The sequence below is a fragment of the Trachemys scripta genome, chromosome 2 (genome assembly GCF_013100865.1).
Source record: "Trachemys scripta elegans isolate TJP31775 chromosome 2, CAS_Tse_1.0, whole genome shotgun sequence".
NCBI lineage: Eukaryota > Metazoa > Chordata > Testudines > Emydidae > Trachemys > Trachemys scripta.
Genome location: NC_048299.1, coordinates 64,096,748 through 64,117,911, shown reverse-complemented (window position 1 = coordinate 64,117,911; position 21,164 = coordinate 64,096,748). Strand labels below are relative to the sequence as shown.

At 40.8% G+C, this 21,164-nt stretch overlaps 1 protein-coding gene across 2 annotated transcripts in view; it reads left to right on the top strand.

Annotated features, from left to right (window-relative positions):
* Positions 1–21,164, top strand: part of TBC1D5 (TBC1 domain family member 5) — a 474,884-nt gene that overhangs the window by 240,579 nt on the left and 213,141 nt on the right. For both annotated transcript variants that reach the window (XM_034760748.1, XM_034760747.1), the window contains exons 5-8: positions 17,632–17,740; positions 19,744–19,833; positions 19,944–20,015; positions 20,965–21,032. In XM_034760748.1, the coding sequence (XP_034616639.1) occupies positions 17,632–17,740; positions 19,744–19,833; positions 19,944–20,015; positions 20,965–21,032 (339 nt within the window). The remainder of the gene's footprint in view (positions 1–17,631; positions 17,741–19,743; positions 19,834–19,943; positions 20,016–20,964; positions 21,033–21,164) is intronic.

The following is a 21,164-nucleotide window of genomic DNA, read 5'->3' as shown; positions in this document are numbered from 1 at the left end:
TATTAGCATCTACAAAACACTACAATTTTAGACCATCTTGAAAAGCAGTGTTTGTATTGGTATAACAAGAGGACATAAGGGAAGGACTTGGGGCCTGGATAATAGTTTACTAGTAGATATAAATACAAGAAGTGGGAAACAACTAATTTAATGATAGACCTATTTGTTGCCTGAATATTAACTCAGGAGAACTAGTACGTGGTACCTGGAGGATTCGCTAATTAAAAAAAAGTGACTCTGCAATGCTAATAAAAAGTGTGCAAGGTCCTCCAGGTGGTGACCTCACACAACTTATTAAAATGGCTTCTGTTCCAGAGGACCGGAGGGTAGCAAAGAAAGGTACCTTTATTTACAAAGGGCTCTAAGGGTGATCTGGGGAATTAGACAGGCATGCCTTATATCTGTAGATGGCAAGTTGGTTGAAAAAAAAAATTAATCCCCCCGTAACACCATGCTATGATAGGGTCTAGCCAGCACATTTTGTGTCAATCAAAATTCTCTCTCTAATCACTTGAAATTCTTTGTGTGTCAATAAATTAGTGGATAAAGGAGAAGCAGTGATTATAACTTATTTCCTTTCAAATGCATTTGACAAAATCTATTAACAGAGGCTTCTTTAGCTAAGTAGTCATGAGGTGAGAGGCAAAGTATTGTCATGAATCAAAAACTGGCTGGGAGGCAGAAAACAAAGACTAGGATTAAATGGTAAATTTTCTTCTTGACAAAAGGTTTCTCAAGGTCCCCTACTAGTTTCAATGCTGCCAGTTATATTAATGATCTGGAAAGGGGAGTGAGCAGTGAGGTACCAAAATGTACAGATATGACAGTTATTTAGGTTAGTGAGGACTGAGTAACTTCAGAGGAGCCTAACCAAACTAGGTTAATGGGCAACACAGTGAAGTTCAGTGTTGATAAATGCAGAGGGGGGAAAAAATTAATATACTTGTATACCTTACATGGTTCTAAATAACTTTCCTGAGTGGATACTGCTCTTCGAGCATCCTTGTAGTCTGCTCAATGAACACCTCTACTCAATGTGCAACTGCAGTCAAAAAAAGCCAAACAAGATGTTAGGATGTACAAGGAATGGGATGAAGAGCAAAACAGAAAATATTATAATGCGTTCTAGAAATCAGTGGTGTGGCCTCATCTGGAATATCAGCGTAGTACTGGCACCCCAGTCTCAAAAAGGATATTGCTGGGGGTTCAGAGAAGGGCAATGTGATTTGATTGATATGGGGCATGGAAAAACCCTCATAACAGATTGGAAAAAGTTCTGATTATTTGCCTTAGAAAGGAGATGAATAAGAGGGGTCATGATAAAAGCATATTAAATAATGAGTGATATAGAGAAAGTAGATCAGGAGCTTCTGTTCTTCTTGTCTAACAACACAAGAAGGAGGGGGCATTCAATTAAATCAAAAGGTGGCAAATTAAAAACTTACTTTTACACATTGTGTAATTAGACTGTGCAACTCACTGCCACATCCCTGTCTCATTGCCACATGTCACTAAGGTCAAGATCTTCGGAAGATTTAAAAGGAGATTGTACATATATATAGCTAACAAGAATATCCAAACTTCTTATAGTTAATGCTAACAAATTTTTGAAGGGATATTAAACCTCATGCTTCAGAGCTAAAGACAACTGCTAACTATTAGAGAACAGAATGAGACCTGTTTGGGATGAGGTTAGCAAATTACCCCACATCTGTTTCCTGCAGGTTCCTCTGAAGCATCTGGTGTTAGCCACTGTCATAGGATACTGGATGAACTACAGGGCTGATCCAATGGCAGGTTCATTCAGTTGATGAATTTGCCTGTCCTGACTAGGTGGTTGAAAAGGCTTTAGTAGAATTAGCTTAGAACTTGACAGGAGACGAGACAGCATCCTCCCTGGAGCTTATTTGGTCATTATTGCTTCTGTTGTCTTTTGTCATGTTATCCAAGATTTGCAGAACAGTTAAATATAGCTTGAAACATGGTACCACCCACAGACTTCCTACCTGACCTTGGACAGATTGCTCTGTTTCCCTTTGCCACAGTTTTCCCATCTGTAAAAATGAGGACATTTCTGTACCTCATAGGCTTAATATATTGATGTTTATGAAGAGTTCTTGATACCACAGTGATTGCTGTAGAAAAGCGTATACAAAAAATAAAGCGATCAGCTGTATTCTTCTGGCAGTGGACTTGTGGTCATTACTTAAATGAGGAGTCCTAGCAATGCAATGTCATGATGGTGAAAAATACAGCTTTCTTACTAGTAATTGGAATTCTCAAAGTTATTGCCTCCAAGGTCCTCACTTGCTTTCTCTTCTACCTCAGTTATAAAGAGTATCTGTCTCTCTTCCATGCAGGAACTAGAGGTGCCATTCACCTCTCTTCTCTCATGAGCAATGGGATTTTCTGAGTGCTTAGCACTTTAAGTGCCTAAATGGGGATCATATAAGTACCTTAGGTAGATAAATGAGACCTGAGTTCGATTAATATGATTTCATAGCGGACCCAAGATTTTCTCCACATGCTATATCTGTGTGGAAGTTCTGGACAGAACAGGAAAAATAATTGTATTTTCCAAGCAAAAACAAGTCACTAGTCCAGATGGGGAATGTGGTGCTTGAGGGTGAATAAACTATCTTTGTTTCAGGTTTGTTTTGCTCTATATACTTGTTGAGTGGTCCTCAAAAATACCGTTTTTTTTATTTTCCCATTTTTGTGCAGTAAACGCCTGTACTTTCATCACATTGCTTTCTGCTACTTCCCCTTTTTAAAATGCCGTTTTATGCTGTCATAAATAAAACAAATTCTGTGTGTTTCTTGGATGCATGCAGGAGCTGTATGTTTGACAAGAGCTGTTGCTTTCATTTAAATGTAAATATTACATTTAGATATTCAGATTTTCCCATCAATAATGACCTCAAATTGCAGAGCATAAGGCACAATAATTAGGGAGATCATTTAGTCTGACAGCATATAGCATCAGTAACTTGTTGCTTCATTGGGTGCTTGTGGAGGTTGAGTTGGGGTCTCAACAAATTTAAATAAAAACATTTTAAATAAGTAAACTGAATAAAAATGGCAAATCAGGTTTACTGGGCCTAGGTACATTGTGGTACTTCACATCTTTTTTTCTGACAGTAACAGCATTGCTTAATTTTTTTTTTAACCCATTTCTTTGGGGTCATTCTGCTGGGGATCCCTTTTTCCCCCCACTTGAGTAGTGACCAAGAGCAGGGAACCAGCCTGGGATATAGATCATGATCTGGAATCTAAGTGTAAATGCTTGAGCCCCAACAGTAGTGTTATAATATCCTCTCCTGGGCTACTGTGTGTAACATTTGTTATCTGAATATTGTTTTAAGGATTAAACTGTTGTGCTTCATAATGGAAAAAAAAATCTTTAAATAAAAATAAGTTTAAAATATTTTCAGATACAGGAAGCAGAAAAGCCGTGTACAGTTCCTAATTGCCTTTTAGATAGTACGAGTTCCCTCATTACCTGTGATTTAAGCTAAAAATGAAGTAATTATAGATAACAGTGTTTATCTGGTTGATCTTGGCACCTGCAGTCCTAATGCTCAAGCTTTTCCCATTTTGCTGATGTTCCTAATTTCCACCTCTTTACTTCCACTGATTTTAATGCCTGGTGTCCAATATGAAATCCTATCTTGTTTGAATACTATACTGTGTAAAGGCTCCTTGTTGTAGCTAGTAGACTTCCTAGGACATGTGTTCATGTAAATCAACAGGATCATAGAACGGTCCTATTTTTGGGTACAATGTTATGTTCCTTATCCTACAACAGTTACCTGATGTAGATTAGTAGGATTTCGACTCTCCCTTCCTCCTTTTGATCTATCTGAATAGAACTTATTTATGTCATAGTGTCTTTGGGTAGGCTCAAGCCACATTCTTTAGCATATTGATGTCCATATATTTTACTTCAGGTTTTCCATTATGTTGTAGATCTGGAGTCAGCAGCAGATCTGGGAGCTGCTGGCATAGGAGCTAAGCTCTATTCATTGAAAAGTCTCCCTTTCAGCTCCCCTTCCAGAACTACAACAGTCAAACCGCGTCCTCTTCAGAATAGTAGAAAATCCTTATTCAATAAACGCCAGAATTACTTACCAGAACAAAATATTCTTATCCTTCTCTGTTTTGGCTCCTAATTACATCGTTTGGACTGGATTTCAGAGAAATAATTCCTCTCTGAGACTTTGCAGTCTCCTGCTACTCTGCCATCTCAGTGGTGCAGAAAAGGCAAAGAGGGTAACATTTCTTTTTTCAGAAGCACCTAAGTGACATAGAAACAAAGTACCATTGACTTTTAATAAGTTTTAAGCTCCCAGATGCCAAGGCCACTTATGAAAATGGGGCTTAGGAGCCTAAGTCACTTAGGCCAGCATGTGTGAAAATTTTACCCAGAGTGCCTAGGTCAAAACTATAAACTCATAGACTTTAAGATCAGAAGGGACCATTATGATCATTGCAGGCCACGGAACCTCACTCACTCCTAAAATAGAAGTAAAATTCTGCCCATTATTCTCCCTCCTTTCCTACAAGGTATAGTACTTTCTTTTTCCTTTAAGTGTTACAGAGCCACTCAATTCACCCCAGCTCGGGAAAGGATCACACTGGATCCCTCCTTCACACCCTAATCTCAGCCAGGTGGCAGGGTATGGCAGGCTGTCCCTGTAGTTCAGCAGCCATGGATAAAATGGAGAGGCTCCTACTATCTGAGTGGACTCCACCTTCTTGTGGTGTGAATTCCATCTCCTGGAGTAGCTTCATGCGAAAAGTAGTTTCAGCTGCTGGCACGTTCAGTTTCAGCTTAGCAACCATTGTTGCTGATCATAATACTTATAATGCTTTTGCTCCCCTTCCAGCTGCACATAGGCAGTGGGAAGATGGTGCAGCTGCTGCTGCTTAGGCCTCAGCAGAGCAAGCGAATGCCATAAGGATTTCTGATCCTTAATTTCCAAAAGGGTAAGTCATCTTTTCATTCTTTATGGGGCCTAGTCATTGTTCCTTCAAGCTCAGCAACCAAGCAGTGGGACCACACAGCAAAGAACATGCTACAATGAACAGTGAACAGTAGCTTCTCCTGTGGGTCATAGCAGTCTTTAACAAAAGTCTTTCCTTTTGCGTCCAGGCACTTACGCTCAGATTTCAGGTCGTTATGTGGATCCCATGTTAGTTCTCCTCCAAGGGGAAAGACCATCTTCAGGAGGTTAATAAATAGGTATCAGAGAGATGGGCAGAGGAAACCCTTGAGCAGTGATATGAGAGCAGTCCCCCTGATCAATCAATTTTGGGTTCTTTGAGGCAGCCCAACATTTCACAGTCCATGTCTGGCTCAGACCATCAGCAAATAAACAAAAAGCATGTGGGAATTATTTGAAGGACGAAGCTTCCATTACTTTCCAAATTATTGGGTACTAAGGGAAAAATACAGGAATACACTTAAAAATAGTTAAAAGATCTGAACAGGAGTCAGGAAAAAGGAACACAATGAGGCAACAGAAGATTTTTTTTTTTTTTTTTTTCCCCCTTCTGGACCCTTTTTTGGAGAATTTCCAGCTAAACCACAGTAAGCACAAGCAAGGCACATCACCTTTTTTCCTGCAAAGATGTTAGGGTCACTATCTCAGTTACAGTGATTCCCACAGGTGGGTGGGTGGGTGGAATTTCAAAAGAACCCACAATTTAAAAAAAGCAGTGAGCGTACACAGGTCCATGCAAGGTACACCTGTAGATTCATTTATTCTGGGATACCCCTCTAGAAGATAACCTGTACATGTGATCGTGGCCATGGAAGGCTCATCTCCAGAAGAAAATGCCTTGTGCCCTGAGCATTTTGCTGTAGGATACATTTTACTTGATTAGTGGATAAGATCATTCAGGTCCTCCAGAAGAAGGGCATTTACCTTTCTTCATCCAAATAGAGTAGGTGAGAAAAATAGGTGTAGAGGACAAAGGATCAGAGGAGTCCACTTAGGCATGGTACCTACTCCTTTTCCACACATACCTTTTCCAAGTGGAGGAAGCATGGGACAGACACTTCAGTTTTGTGAACAAGGCACCTCTCCTCGCTTCATGGGATAGGTATTAGAAATAATCAGTAATTGATTCTTGCTACAAACCAGTATCTCAGGTACCTAATTGTTTGATCCACTGAAATCTGATATCTTCTGAAAAAAGTCTGGATAAAAGAAAGCATTTGTCTCCTCCTGCAGATTCATAGAATTAGAATTGTGAAATGTAGGCCTGGAAGGGACTTCTAGAGATCTTCACATCCAGAGCCCTGTGTTGCGGCAGGACCAAGTAAACCTAGATCATCCCTGGCAGGTATTTGTCCAACCTGTTCTTAAGCATCTCCAGTGATGGGGATTCCACAACCTCACTGAAAAGCCTATTCCAGAGCCTAACTGTCTTTATAGTTAGTTTTTCCTAATATCTAACCTAAATCTCCCTTGCTGCATATTAAGCCCATTACTTCTTATCCTACCCTCAGTGAGCATGGAGAACAATTGATCGCTGTCCTCTTTATAACAGCCCTTAACATATTTAAAGACTGTTAAGGTTTCCCCTCAGTCATCTTTTATTAAGACTAAACATGCCCAGTTTTTTTAACCTTTCTTCATAGATCAGGTTTTCTAAACCTTTTATCATTTTTGTTGTTCTCCTCTGAACACGCTCCAATTTGTCCACATCTTTCTTGAAGTGTGGTGCCCAGAATTGGACACAGTACTCCAGCTGAGGCCTCACCAGAATGGAGTAGAGTGGGATAATTCTTCCTGTGTCTTACATAGGACACTCCTGTTCATACATCTCAGAATATTAGCCTTTTTCACAGCTGCATCACATTGCTGGGACATATTTACTTTGTGATCCACTTATAATCCCCCCCAGAACCTTTTCAGCTGTTATTCAGTCTAGCCAGTTTATTCCCAAAATGGGTACTCAGTGTGTGGTTGTGTTTGGTTTTTCCTTCCTATGTGAAGTACTTTGCACTTGTCTTTTTTGAATTTCATTGTGTTGATTTCAGGCTGATTCTCTAATTTGTCAAAGTTGCTTGGAGGACAGGATTAGAATTCAAAAGTGCTTGCAACCCCTCCCGATCTAATGTCATCTTCAGATTTTTAAAGCACACTCTCCACTCCATTAGTGAAGTCATTAATGAAAATATTGAATAGTATTGGACTGACCCCTGCGTGCCTTCACTTATATGCACTCTACCAGTTTGACAGCGAACCATTGATTACTATTCTTTTAATACAGCCGTTCAACTAGTTGTGCACCCACCTTATAGTAATTTAACCTAGGCCACATTTTTCTTGTGTGGTTATGAGCATGTTATTTGGGACTATGTGAAAAGCTTTATTAAAATGAAGATATACCAAATCTATAGCTTCCCTTTATCCACTAGACCAGTGACCCAGTCAAAGAAGATTTCTAAGAGCTCATTGTTTTTTCTTGTAACTTAGAGAGTATGCGTGAATGGAGCAAGCTGGAATCTAAAATTCCTTAGCATACATATGAAAACATACATATGAAGAATAGAAGAATAGAGAAGAGAGAGAGAACTGAGGTGTCTAATCATAGAATATCAGGGTTGGGAGGGACCTCAGGAGGTCATCTAGTCCAACCCCCTGCTCAAAGCAGGACCAATTCCCAACTAAATCATCCCGGCCAGGACTTTGTCAAGCCTGACCTTAAAAACCTCTAAGGAAGGAGATTCCACCACCTCCCTAGGTAACCCATTCCAGTGTTCACCACCCTCCTAGTGAAAAAGTTTTTCCTAATATCCAACCTAAACCTCCCCCACTGCAACTTGAGACTATTACTCCTTGTTCTGTCACCAGGTACCACTGAGAACAGTCTAGAGCCATCCTCTTTGGAACCCCCTTTCAGGTAGTTGAAAGCAGCTCTCAAATCCCCCCTCGCCTTTCTTCTCTTCTGCAGACTAAACAATCCCAGTTCCCTCAGCCTTTCCTCATAAGTCATGTGCTCCAGCCCCCTAATCATTTTTGTTGCTCTCCGCTGGACTCCTTCCAATTTTTCCACATCCTTCTTGTAGTGTGGGGCCCAAAACTGGACACAGTACTCCAGACGAGGCCTCACCAATGTTGAATTGAGGGGAATGATCACGTCCCTCGATCTGCTGGCAATGCCCCTACTTATAAAGCCCAAAATGCCGTTAGCCTTCTTGGCAACAAGGGCACAATGTTGACTCATATCCAGCTTCTCGTCCACTGTAACCCCTAGGTCCTTTTCTGCAGAACTGCTTCCTAGCCATTCAGTCTCTAGTCTGTAACAGTGCATGGGATTCTTCCGTCCTAAGTGCAGGACTCTGCACTTGTCCTTGTTGAACCTCATCAGGTTTCTTTTGGCCCAATCCTCTAATTTATCTAGGTCCCTCTGTATCCTATCCCTATCCTCCAGCGTATCTACCACTCCTCCCAGTTTAGTGTCATGTGCAAACTTGCTGAGAGTGCAGTCCACACCATCCTCCAGATCATTAATGAAGATATTGAACAAAACCTTCCCCAGGACCGACCCTTGGGGAACTCCGCTTGAAACCGGCTGCCAACTAGACATGGATCCGTTGATCACTACCCGTTCAGCCCGACGATCTAGCCAGCTTTCTACCCACCTTACAGTCCATTCATGCAGCCCATACTTCTTTAACTTGGTGGCAAGAATACTGTGGGAGACTGTATCAAAAGCTTTGCTAAAGTCAAGGAATAACACATCCACTGCTTTCCCCTCATCCACAGAGCCAGGTATCTCCTCATAGAAGGCAATTAGGTTAGTCAGGCATGACTTGCTCTTGGTGAATCCATGCTGACTGTTCCTGAGCACTTTCCTCTCCTCTAATTGTTTCAGAATTGATTCCTTGAGGACCTGCTCCATGATTTTTCCAGGGACTAAGGTGAGGCTGACTGGCCTCGGAGTTCCCCGGATCCTCCTCCTTCCCTTTTTTAAAGATGGGCACTACATTAGCCTTTTTCCAGTCATCCGGGACCTCCCCGATCGCCATGAGTTTTTAGAGATAATGGCCAATGGCTCTGCAATCACATCTGCCAACTCCTTTAGCACCCACGGATGCAGCGCATCCGGCCCCATGGACTTGAGCTCGTCCAGTTTTTCTAAATAGTCCTGAACCACTTCTTTCTCCACAGAGGATGGTCACCTTCTCCCCATACTGTGTTGCCCAGTGCAGTAGTCTGGGAGCTGACCTTGTTCGTGAAGACAGAGGCAAAAAAATCATTGAGTACATTAGCTTTTTCCACATCCTCTGTTACTAGGTTGCCTCCCTCATTCAGTAAGGGGCCACACTTTCCTTGACTTTCTTCTTGTTGCTAACATACCTGAAGAAACCCTTCTTGTTACTCTTAACATCTCTTGCTAGCTGCAACTCCAAGTGTGATTTGGCCTTCCTGATTTCACTCCTGCATGCCTGAGCAATATTTTTATACTCCTCCCTGGTCATTTGTCCAATCTTCCACTTCTTGTAAGCTTCTTTTTTGCGTTTAAGGTCAGCAAGGATTTCACTGTTAAGCCAAGCTGGTCGCCTGCCATATTTACTATTCTTTCTACACATTGGGATGTTTTTTTCCTGCAACCTCAATAAGGATTCTTTAAAATACAGCCAGCTTTCCTGGACTCCTTTCCCCCTCATGTTATTCTCCCAGGGGATCTTGCCCATCAGTTCCCTGAGGGAGTCAGTCTGCTTTTCTGAAGTCCAGGGTCCGTATTCTGCTGTTCTCCTTTCTTCCTTGTGTCAGGATCCTGAACTGAACCATCTCATGGTCACTGTCTCCCAGGTTCCCATCCACTTTTGCTTCCCCTACTAATTCTTCCCGGTTTGTGAGCAGCAGGTCTAGAAGAGCTCTGCCCCTAGTTGTTTCCTCCACCACTTGCACCAGGAAATTGTCCCCTACACTTTCCAAAAACTTTCTGGATTGTCTGTGCACCACTGTATTGCTCTCCCAGCAGATATTAGGGTGATTAAAGTCTCCCATGAGAACCAGGGCCTGCAATCTAGTAACTTCTGCTAGTTGCCAGAAGAAAGCCTCGTCCACCTCATCCCCTGGTCTGGTGGTCTATAGCAGACTCCCACCACGACATCACCCTTGTTGCTCACACTTCTAAACTTAATCCAGAGACTCTCAGGTTTTTCTGCACTTTCATACTGGAGCTCTGAGCAGTCATATTCCTCTCTTACATACAATGCAACTCCCCCACCTTTTCTGCCCTTCCTGTCCTTCCTGAACAGTTTATATCCATCCATGACAAGTACTCCAGTCATGTGAGTTATCCCACCAAGTCTCTGTTATTCCAATGACATCATAGTTCCTCGATTATGCCAGGACTTCCAGTTCTCTGCTTGTTTCCCCGGCTTCTTGCATTTGTGTATAGGCACTTAAGATAACTCGCTGATTGTCCTGCTTTCTCAGTCTGAGACAGGAATCCTCCCCTCTTGCACTCTCCTGCTCGTGCTTCCTCCCGGTATCCCATTTCCCCAGTTACCTCAGGGCTTTGGTCTCCTTTCCCCGGTGAACCTAGTTTAAAGCACTCCTCACTAGGTTAGCCAGCCTGCTTGCAAAGATGCTCATCCCTCTCTTCGTTAGGTGGAGCCCGTCTCTGCCTAGCACTCCTCCTCCTTGGAATACCATCCCATGGTCGAAGAATCCAAAGCCTTCTCTCTGACACCACCTACTTAGCCATTCGTTGACTTCCACAATTCAGCGGTCTCTACCCAGGCGTTTTCCCTGCACAGGGAGGATGGACGAGAACACCACTTGCACCTCAAACTCCTTTATCCTTCTTCCCAGAGCCACTAAGCCACTGAGCTCTAAGGGAGAGAAGCTGACTCCTTAGCCACCTGCAGACTAAGCTTTTATTCCAGAGATCTGCCTCCCTTCCCATTCATGAGCATAGAGTACTTTTTCACATGTAAGTAATGCAGCTATCCCAAATTCACTCCAATAATACTTCTATGGCACACATTTGCCATTAAAGATGCAGTCAAAAGCAAGGTAAGAAATGTAGAAGTTGAGGTTCTATAAGTAACATTATTTCAGCTGCATATTTTATAATGTAAACTTTAAAATATGACCACTAATATATTAGGCTACACATTTAACCCATTTAACAGGAATACAAAAATACAAAATACGTGCAAGACAGCCAAAATATTAAAATTTGCATTTTCCTTTATTTTAATTATGCAATCCAAATGTTGTATCAACACATGCGTTTGCATTTAATTTTCTAGTATGATATAAAACAATTGCTTTTGCTTATTAATGTTTTAAATCGGGGTCGGCAACCTTTCAGAAGTGGTGTGCCGAGTTTTCCTTTATTCACTCTAATTTAAGGTTTCGCGTGCTGGTAATACATTTTAACGTTTTTAGAAGATCTCTTTCTATAAGTCTTCAATACACCTCTCCGCAATATAATGCGGTCGCGGGGAGCCGAAAATCCCTACCACGTTATAGGTGAAACGCCGTTATATCGGGGTAGGGGCGGCAGGGCTCCAGCTGTGATTTAAGAGCCTAGGGCTCCAGTCGCAGGACGCTCCAGGCCCTTTAAATCGCTGGTGGAGCCCCGCTGCTGCAGCCCCGGGTAGGGGCAGCAGGGCTGCAGTGGTGATTTAAAGGGCCTGGGGCTCCCCGCAGCAGCCGGAGCCCTGGACCCTTCAAAGCGCCGCCCGAGCCCCGCTGCTACCGCACTATATGCGAACCCGTGTTATAGCGGGGTAGAGGTGTATATAACTAAACTATTGTTGCATGTAAAGTAAATAAGGTTTTTAAAATGTTTAAGAAGCTTCATTTAAAATTACTGTATTTTCTGGCGTATAAGACTACTTTTTAACCCAGGAAAATCTTCTCAAAAGTCGGGGGTCGTCTTATACGCCGGGTGTCGTCTTATAGGGCGGGTGCTGAAACTTCCGAGCCGGACTGGAGAATCTGCAGTCGCTGCATATGGTGGGGGGAGCTCAAAAACGGCCGCGGCCGCATCCCCGCCCGATGACAAGGTGAGGGGGCGCCTCACCGGGAAGGTGTAAGTGAAGGGCGGAGCAAGCTGCAGGCATCCGGGACGCCCGGGGTATGGAAAAAAGAGAGAGAGCGGCGCTGTGCCCAGAAAAACACGCCTCTTTCACCCGTCTGGCCCGCCCTTGTATCCTATTACCGTACCTCCTTCTCTGCCTCTCAGATCTCGCTCCTGAGGACTGCAGTGAAGCGGCGCAGGCGCGCATGTGCGAGATCTGAGAGGCAGAGAAGGAGGTAATAGGATACAAGGGCGGGCCAGACGGGTGAAAGAGGCGTGTTTGCGCTACCGCTCTGATAGTCTTGGAGACAGGGAGGGCTGGGCAGGCAGGGAGAGCTGACCAATCCAAGCAGGCTTTGTATACAACAACCAGCCAATCGCCGGTAAGGTACATCGCTTGCCCTGATTGGCTGGTTGTTGTATACTGGGTACCACATACAGTACAGCACCAGTATCTGTACCTGTTCATACAGTATAGCACCAGTACATACAGTACAGTATACAAATGTCCAACAGTCAAAACCCCATCATGGCTCCACCAGCAAGAAGAAAGAAATATGAAGCCAGTTTCAAACTTAAAGTTGTAAACTTTGCCATGGAACATAATAACTGCGCTGCTGCAATACAATATGGAGTAACAGAAAAGATGGTTCGGGACTGGAAAGCAAATGAAAAAGCATTAAAGAGTATGCCAAGGGGTAAGTGTGCATTAAGAAGAGGCACTCCACATTGGCCAGAACTCGAAAAACATGTAGCAGACATGGTGAATGAGCATCGCCAAAACGGTTATGTAGTGACACGAAATAAAATACATTTGTTTGCACTTCAGTGGGCCAAATCTAACCCAGATCACAGCAACAGATTTAAGGCCACTGTATCCTGGTGTACTAGATTCATGGGAAGGCATAATATGGTACTGAGGCAAAAGATGAAAATTGCCCCAAAATTACCTGCAGATCTTGATAGCAAAGTAAATAGTTTCCATCGATACGTAATACAACAGCGCACTAAACATGGCTATGCGTTAAGTAGTATTGGAAATATGGATGAAACTCCAATGAATTTTGATATGGTTGGAAATAAAACTGTCCATCAAAAAAGTGAAAAAACAATTTTAATTAAAACAACAGGACATGAGAAGTCCAGTTTTACAGTGGTACTAGGATGCACAGCTGATGGCACCAAACTGAGACCAATGATTATTTTTAAAAGAAAAACAATGCCGAAATTCAAGTTCCCTGTTGGTTGTTTTGTACATGTGAATGAAAAAGGCTGGATGGATGAAGAAGGGGTAAAGCTATGGCTTGATAATGTATGGAGCAGGCGACCAGGTGGACTTATTCAAAAATGTAGTCTACTGGTGTGGGATATGTTCAGGGCTCATTTAACTCCCAGCACCAATCAAATGCTTGCAAGACTAAACACAAATGCGGCTGTTATTCCTGCAGGATTGACATCGTTGGTACAGCCACTGGATGTGTGCCTAAACAAGCCATTTAAAGATCGCATTCAAGAACAGTGGAATGAATGGATGGTTAGCGGTGAAAAGTCATTCACAAAAGGAGGAAACATGCGTGCTCCACAGTTGGATGTTTTGTGCAAGTTTGTCATAAAAGCCTGGAATGATATTGATGCAGAAACAGTAATCAAGTCTTTCAAGAAGTGTGGCATATCAAATTCATTAGATGGTGTGGAGGACGACTACTTGTGGCAAGATGAAGAGGAAGCCGAAGCTGAGACCACACCATCTGATACGGAATTCGATCCATACGATGACTGCCTTACAAATGTATCACAAGATGTCATTGATGTACTTATGATATCAGATGATGAACAGGAGGATTTTGAAGGCTTTTAAAGGGAAACTGTCATGCCAGCAAAACCTGTAAAAATACCGTAGCTTGCAGTTATGATGGGCGTTGCTAACTCGCCAGGGACTTGCCCGGCACTTGCTCTCTCTCTCTTGTTTGTTATCTTCCTCCAATCATCAGCAGTTCCAGTTTGGTTGACAGCTTAGAAAACAAACAGCATGGCAGCTCCCATGGGTTTATTGTCTTATCCTTCCTTTCAGCTTTAGAGTGAATTAGGAAAAGTTTAATCCACTTGCACTGTTTTATGTTTACATGTTTGATGACAAACAGCCTTATGTTTATAAGTGACAGTTTTCCTACTAAGTACCTGCATGTCATAAGCATTTGAATTAAAATTACCATATTGAAATCAAATCCGATGTTTTTTTAATTTTTTTTTTTTGGTGTGCGTTGGAAGAGGGGTAGTCTTATACGGCGAGTATATCCCAAACTCTATATTTTAACTGGAAAAGTTGGGGGTCGTCTTATACGCCCAGTCGTCTTATACGCCGGAAAATACGGTAAATTAAAATGCAGAGCTCCCCAGACTGGTGGCCAGGACCCGGGCAGTGTGAGTGCCACTGAAAATCAGCTCACGTGCCGACTTTGGCACGCATGCCATAGGTTGCCTACCCCTGGTTTAAATGGTTCCAAGTGGCTCTTGAAGTTCACACCTCAGTGAAGCAAATGGGGTGTGGTAGACCTGAGTTCCTATCTTCATTGCTCATTTAATTTTGACTTGGAAATTTTCTGCAAACTTGGGTTAATGAAGCACCTGTGTGTGAGTTTACTTTGTGGAGGATACATCATTTTTGAAGAAAATCTTTTAAAAAATATTTTAAAAAAATTAAAGCTAAATATTTGCTGAATATTGTAGAATGTCGCCAATATGGTAAATAGCCTGAAAATTATGGGATTTTTTTATTTTTTTTTAAACACCTTATCTTCTTCAGTCTCTGATTTAAAGCTGGTTTTCCTGGCTTATTTTTTGTTAAATTCCAAATAAATGTTAAATTTCCATCATGTAAAATGTCTGAGCAGCGACCTCTGTGCATGCCTGGCTGGTCAAAGAGCATTGTTGAGTCATGTCCAGCGGGGGCAGAACTTCGTTAAACTCTGCTACTGAGTGTGCTCAGAGTAATTTTTGCAGTTGCTTATAACGTTTTTGTTTGTTTTTCCACAAGTCCAAACAGGGTGTGGATTATACACATGCCTGATTTTAGTTTCAGCTGTTTTACTGTAGGCCTGTTGAAAACATGTCTTCAGAATTTAGTTACAGAGAAAAATATATCATTTCCACTCCAGTAACTCAAACTGTTGAAGTCATTTTGCTCAAATTTTCCAAAATAACTTGGACAGAGAGCAAGCCTAGAAATTTTCAACACAAAAGCAGAGGAATGTTTGGGAAGTTTTACTGATATGTGAAATCTAAGTTATAGTGAGACTTTAAAAAAAAATGAGCTGCTGTAAAACAGTCACCACTGGCAACTTCTGTAATAAACATATTGGGACAGATTCTGTTCTCAGTTACACTCGCTTACATCTGCACTAACTCAGCTGACATTAGGGTGACCAGACAGCAAATATGAAAAATCAGGATGGGGGTGGGTCTTATAAGAAAAAGACCCAAAAATCGGGACGGTCCCTATAAAATTGGGACATCTGTTCACCCTAGCTGGCATGGCCATGTCAGTGCAGAGTAATTCAGTGAATATAATTCACTTTGAAAACTGTAACTGACACCAGCATTTGATCAAGTGTGTATACAATATGACCTGCTTGGCAGCTGTTATAATGGCATCAGTGATGCTACAAAACTGGTTAGGAAAGGAAATAAAGAATACTATATCCAGTAGAAACCACAGGGGAATTTAGGTAGGCAGAATACTGTAGTTACCCATGTTTAAATTGAAACGGGCCAGATTCTCCCTTAAACTGTGTCCACTTTACACTACACATCCAGCACAAAGCAGCCCTAAAGCCAGAATAGCCAGCATAGAAACAAGATCCTCTGGCGTAGAAGTCACTGTGCTGGCTCTATCATGTCATACCCCCTTTTGGCTGACATTGTAGGGGTCAGAGCTGGCACTCCCATGCACCTTGGCAATCTGCTGCCATATGAGCCCATTAAGCGTGACCAGATGTCCCGATTTTATAGGGACAGTCCCGATATTTGGGGCTTTGTCTTATATAGGCGCCTATTATCTCCCACCCCTGTCCTGAATTTTCACACTTGCTGTCTGGTCACCCTAGAGCCCCTTGGGGCTGTTGGCAGATGGCACAAGTTAAAGCAATCTTTAGCCCAGACAGACCAAAATTGGAGGAGCCCAAAGATTTCTTAAAGCAGCCTTCACATACCACCCCAAATTTTGTTTAGCTCTTCAGCTGCAGCCAAGGAACTGGGCCTAGAAGTAACTCCTTAAGGTAGAAAACAATGCTATGAGAAATTCACCTCCTCTTAACTGAAAAATGACATCTCCACCAGCATAGTGCCCCAACAGTCACATTTGGGGTATTTGTTCAGAATGATCTCAGAGGAACGGGGGGCGGGGGGAAGAGGGTGAGAAGTTCTTACAGCACCTGCCTGACTTATCTTGACCCTATTTAGGCAATGAGATCTGATATGATCACCCCTTGAGATGAAGAGTGATTTCTCCATTTCTGGTTTAGTTTCTTTCTAGGAAACCAAGTGAATCTCCTAAGAGAAGGACATAACTTTAACAACAACAACATGCTGCTGAGGCACATATGCCCCTGAATGTGTCCCTGATGATTTACAGTAAAATTACTATTTGAATTTGTGATTGACTTCAGGAAGTCTTTCTGAGAAGGTCTGGGTTACTTTAGTTAGATCATCAAGTGGCTAGTAGTACTCTTGAGATTCAATTCAGAGGAAGATGTACGGAATATAGGTCTAATTCTTTTATTCAAACTCAGTAAATGGTTTGGGACAATTAATTTCCAATTGTTTCCCAGTAGAGCAGATTTACTTGTATATTAATGAGGCACAGGTGTTAGGCCCCTGGTGTCTGCATGCCTGGGAGGCATATTTAGGTTGTTTATCTAGTCAGCCATAGGTACTGCAAGGTACTCAAGCTTGCCTTTAACAGTTTATACAGTGAGGCTTTTTAATTTTTTGATGTTTTTTTAAATTTGCTAGCACCTGTTAAAATTTTAAAACTGATCATGTAGAAAGAAGTTGAAGTGATTTCAATAGTAAATAGCACTAAATGTTAAAGAAAGTCCTCTTCTATTATGCTTAACTGCCCAGCTTGACATTAAGAAGAAAAGAAGGTTCATTTATGCAAATATGTCATGTGAGGAACTAATACAGTCAACAGTATACTTTTCTGTTGCATATTTTTGGAATAGGTACCTCTTTGTCTATGGCTGAAACATGAATGTGCTTATATTAATATTCATTTTTCTTGTTTATTCACTGAACTGCAGTACCAACATTTTAGAGAAAATGGAATAGCCTCCATAGACATTATGAATTTCAGTTGCTGGCATAATTATAGCGATCTACATATTCATTAAATCCAGAGAAGAAATGTGTCCAAAAAGACAGCCATGCGTTTAGAAACAGTACACAACTAAATATATACATTAAAAAAGTTCCCATCCTTCTGCTTATCCAAAATTACTTAGTGTGATATAGCCCTTAAGTCAGCTGAGGGTTTTTAATAATGTTCATTCCTTCTTTTCTTTCATGTAGTAAAGAATGGGAAGAACTATTTGTAAACAACAATTACTTGGCAACAATACGGCTGAAGGGGATTAATGGGCAGCTGAGAAGCAGCAGGTTCCGTAGTGTTTGCTGGAAGGTAAGAAGAAAATATTTATTTACAGTTTGTGGTTGCAATATATCAACACATTACCTGATGTGTTGGAAAATTATTGATGCAAAGAATTACTGAATTTTCCAAGAGACTTCATTCCAATGTTTTCCTATCCATTTTATAATTCATAGGACATTTGCTAATCATATTGTGTCGCCTTAAAGCTGAATTACTGGTGATAGTGAAGGATTTATATGAAAAAACATCTTTGTGTTGCGTAGCATTTTATTTTTAGTGTACAATTCCGTGTGACACATCCATGTTTCCTGATACTGTTTTTACATTGAAAACACGCATATTGAGTGAAAAGGGGGACTTTGGCCTATAATTCATATTTTAGGGACTAACTTTAACTTGTTTATAACCTACGTACTGCCTCTCCCTAAGCAGCAACTGGAGAATCTTTCCCAATAAGAAAGAGAAAATTAGGAGATTCATAGCCTTTTTGTAGTTTCCGGATAATGTAGGAACTTCCAGTCATGCAAAACAAGAAGGGCCATAGAAACCTTTTTTCCTCTTTGGGAAAAATAAATAATATTGAGATACACAGGATGGAGATCTAAAATAATGTGTAACACAGAGGTCAGGCTTTCTCTCCCTGATAGAGGAGATCGTCTTCCCCAATGCTTATGTGATGAGTGATAACTTAAGTTACTTCACTTGAGGTGGAAGTTTTTCAGCTTGACATTAGCACAAAGACCTACAAAAAGAAACGTAAAATACACAGAGTAAGTGAAAGTAACCAAAGAAGTTGAATGTATACAATATTAAACAGTTTTACAATTTTATAAAAAACATTTTTCTTCAGGAAGGACAGGAAAATGGCTGCCCCAGAATTTGTACCCAAACATTTTTGTACCAGCCTATTCTTCCTTGTGTCCTAGAATTAGTTGCCTAAATCTGTATTTAACCACCTAAATAAAAATGGCTTTATTTCAGAGGTGCTGAGCATCGATAACTTCAATTTAAATTAAATGAAGAGGGGCTTATCACCTCTGAAAATCAGTCCATTTTAATTTGGAAAACTGTGTGTGGATTTAAGTGCCTATTTTTAGGATACGTGTTTGAAAATGTCCAAAGTTTTCATTAAGTTCTTAATACTGAATATTCTAAAAAGAATTGTTTGGAGGCATTTATGTTCTTGACAGTATCTCCTAACTATTTTAAGACTAGTTTAGAATGTTTAAAAAAGAAAACTTTTACATCTTTTAAAAATGAGCAAATAGTACTAATGTTTGTCAATATCTTACATCTATTTCAAATAATCTTCCCCAGTTCAAAGGGGGAAATTTACATCCCTGGGTGTCTGATCCTCCAACACACAAATATAAAAGAACATTTATCCTATAAAATTCAGAGCTTAGACTACATATTTTCTGGACCTCATCTTGCAACGTCAGGCCTGTAAACTACCTCAAAGAATTGTGAAGGATGGTTTTTTGGTCCACAGTTGTCCTTCCAGTTTATCTCAGATAGAATATATTTTTGAATACCTAGCTTCTCTTCTATAATCTCATTGGTTGTAAATATGTTGCATCATCTCCATTCATGCTATGCCTGCAGCTCCAATGTTGTATTTTTCTACTTTGATCTCTTCCTATATTTTTTATCTGTTTTGGAAACCTGAATCTGTAAAGGCAGATCCTCAGCTGAGGTAAATTGTCATGGCTTCACTGATTTCGATGGAGGTCTAAGAATTTATACCAGCTGAGGTTCTGCCCCATAGATTGTTGCTGGACCTTTCTGTTGTATCTCAGAACTAAATTCTAGCTTCTTATCAGTTGTTTTTGGAGATTAAATTCTGAGGCCTGGATATCACTTCTAGGTTTTTTACTGTATCATACTTGTGTAGAATCTTTATTTTTTTTATATCACTTCTCATCCTTGAGATGATTTAGACTGTCCTATAGAACTTTTATTTGGAAAGTTACATTAAGGTGATGAAATTCTTCTCTTTCTAACAAATGCATCTTTTCCTTTGTTGATAGCTGTTTCTAAATGTTCTACCACCAGACAGAAGTCAGTGGATAAATAAAACTTCAAAATTAAGAACATGGTATAACAAGATTAAAGAAATAGTAAGTAGAATATAAAAAGCATCTTCCACTCCTATGCCTGGATATTGGAACAGTACTTCCGATATGAGAGAAGTCCGAAACTAGAAACCATGTTCTGTTTTTCCCCACAGCATATTACAAACCCTCGGAAAGCTGGACAGCAGGATCTGATCATCAACAATCCACTTTCACAAGATGAGGGGGTAAGCTGAGCCTCAGATATTTTGTGCTGGAGCAGTGGTCTGTGCATTTCTGTTTTGTTCTCAAATTAATAACCAATAACTGATGTGTTTTAATTTATTTCTATGTTCCCCGTGTTGTATAGAGAGACATTTGAAAGGACAATTCAATTATGAAACAGAACATCAAAAGCCCGATAATGAAAATAGGAACATCTATAGCCTGAAAATGGGGAGGGACTTTACATGCAATAGACCCAAACATAGGTCCAGTTATAGACAAGCCTTGGAGTCATCAGCAAAGACTCTTTTCTAGGGCCTTACTGAAATTGGAAGGGTAAAATGAGCAGTCTTCATTCAGGTTAGCTTTTGGGAGGGGTTGGTGAACGGGACCTGGATGGCAGAGGTAAAAAAGCAGCACAAGTACGGATACAGAAGTCACTGAAGTTAATTTAAGCTATATTTCAATTTAGGCTTTTTTACATTAATAATTAGTTATCTCCTTCTACTCCACATATGAGACTCTCCTTTGCATAGTGTATTTGAGGGACTAGAGAGATCTCCTTTGTGTGACTCATATTTTATTGTCATGCATTCCCTACTTGATTTATTTCTGCCAGGGCTCAATAGTTCACTTGCTAATAATTGGCCAATGTGCAAGTTAAGTCAATTTGTAACTGCTTCTGAATCTTGAAAATTAATGTGGTCCAGTGGATTGCGCATGGAGCTAGGAAGGCCAGAAACTCATGAGTTTTAATCCCTGTTCAACACTGACTTACTGTGAGGCCATGGGCAAGTCACTAACCTAGCTGTCTGTTTCTTCATCTGTAAAATAGTAATAATACCTACCTCCCAACAATGCTGAGGATTAATTGGTTAAATTTTTACAGCACTTTGCAGATAGAACTTTCTATACAAGACTAAGGTATTGTAGTATTTTTTTGTTTCATGCAATTATTTTGCCTTTTTTCAGTCCCTTTGGAACAAATTTTTCCAGGATAAAGAGCTTCGAGCAATGATTGAACAAGATGTGACAAGAACGTATGTAGACCTATAAGGAACTTTCTTTATAAAATTCTAACTTTGTTTTTTTATGCTGTGTACACTGCTTTGTGTTTCTTGACCTAAAATTTTATTACAATACAAGGATTGGTGTGTGTGCGTGTATGGAAA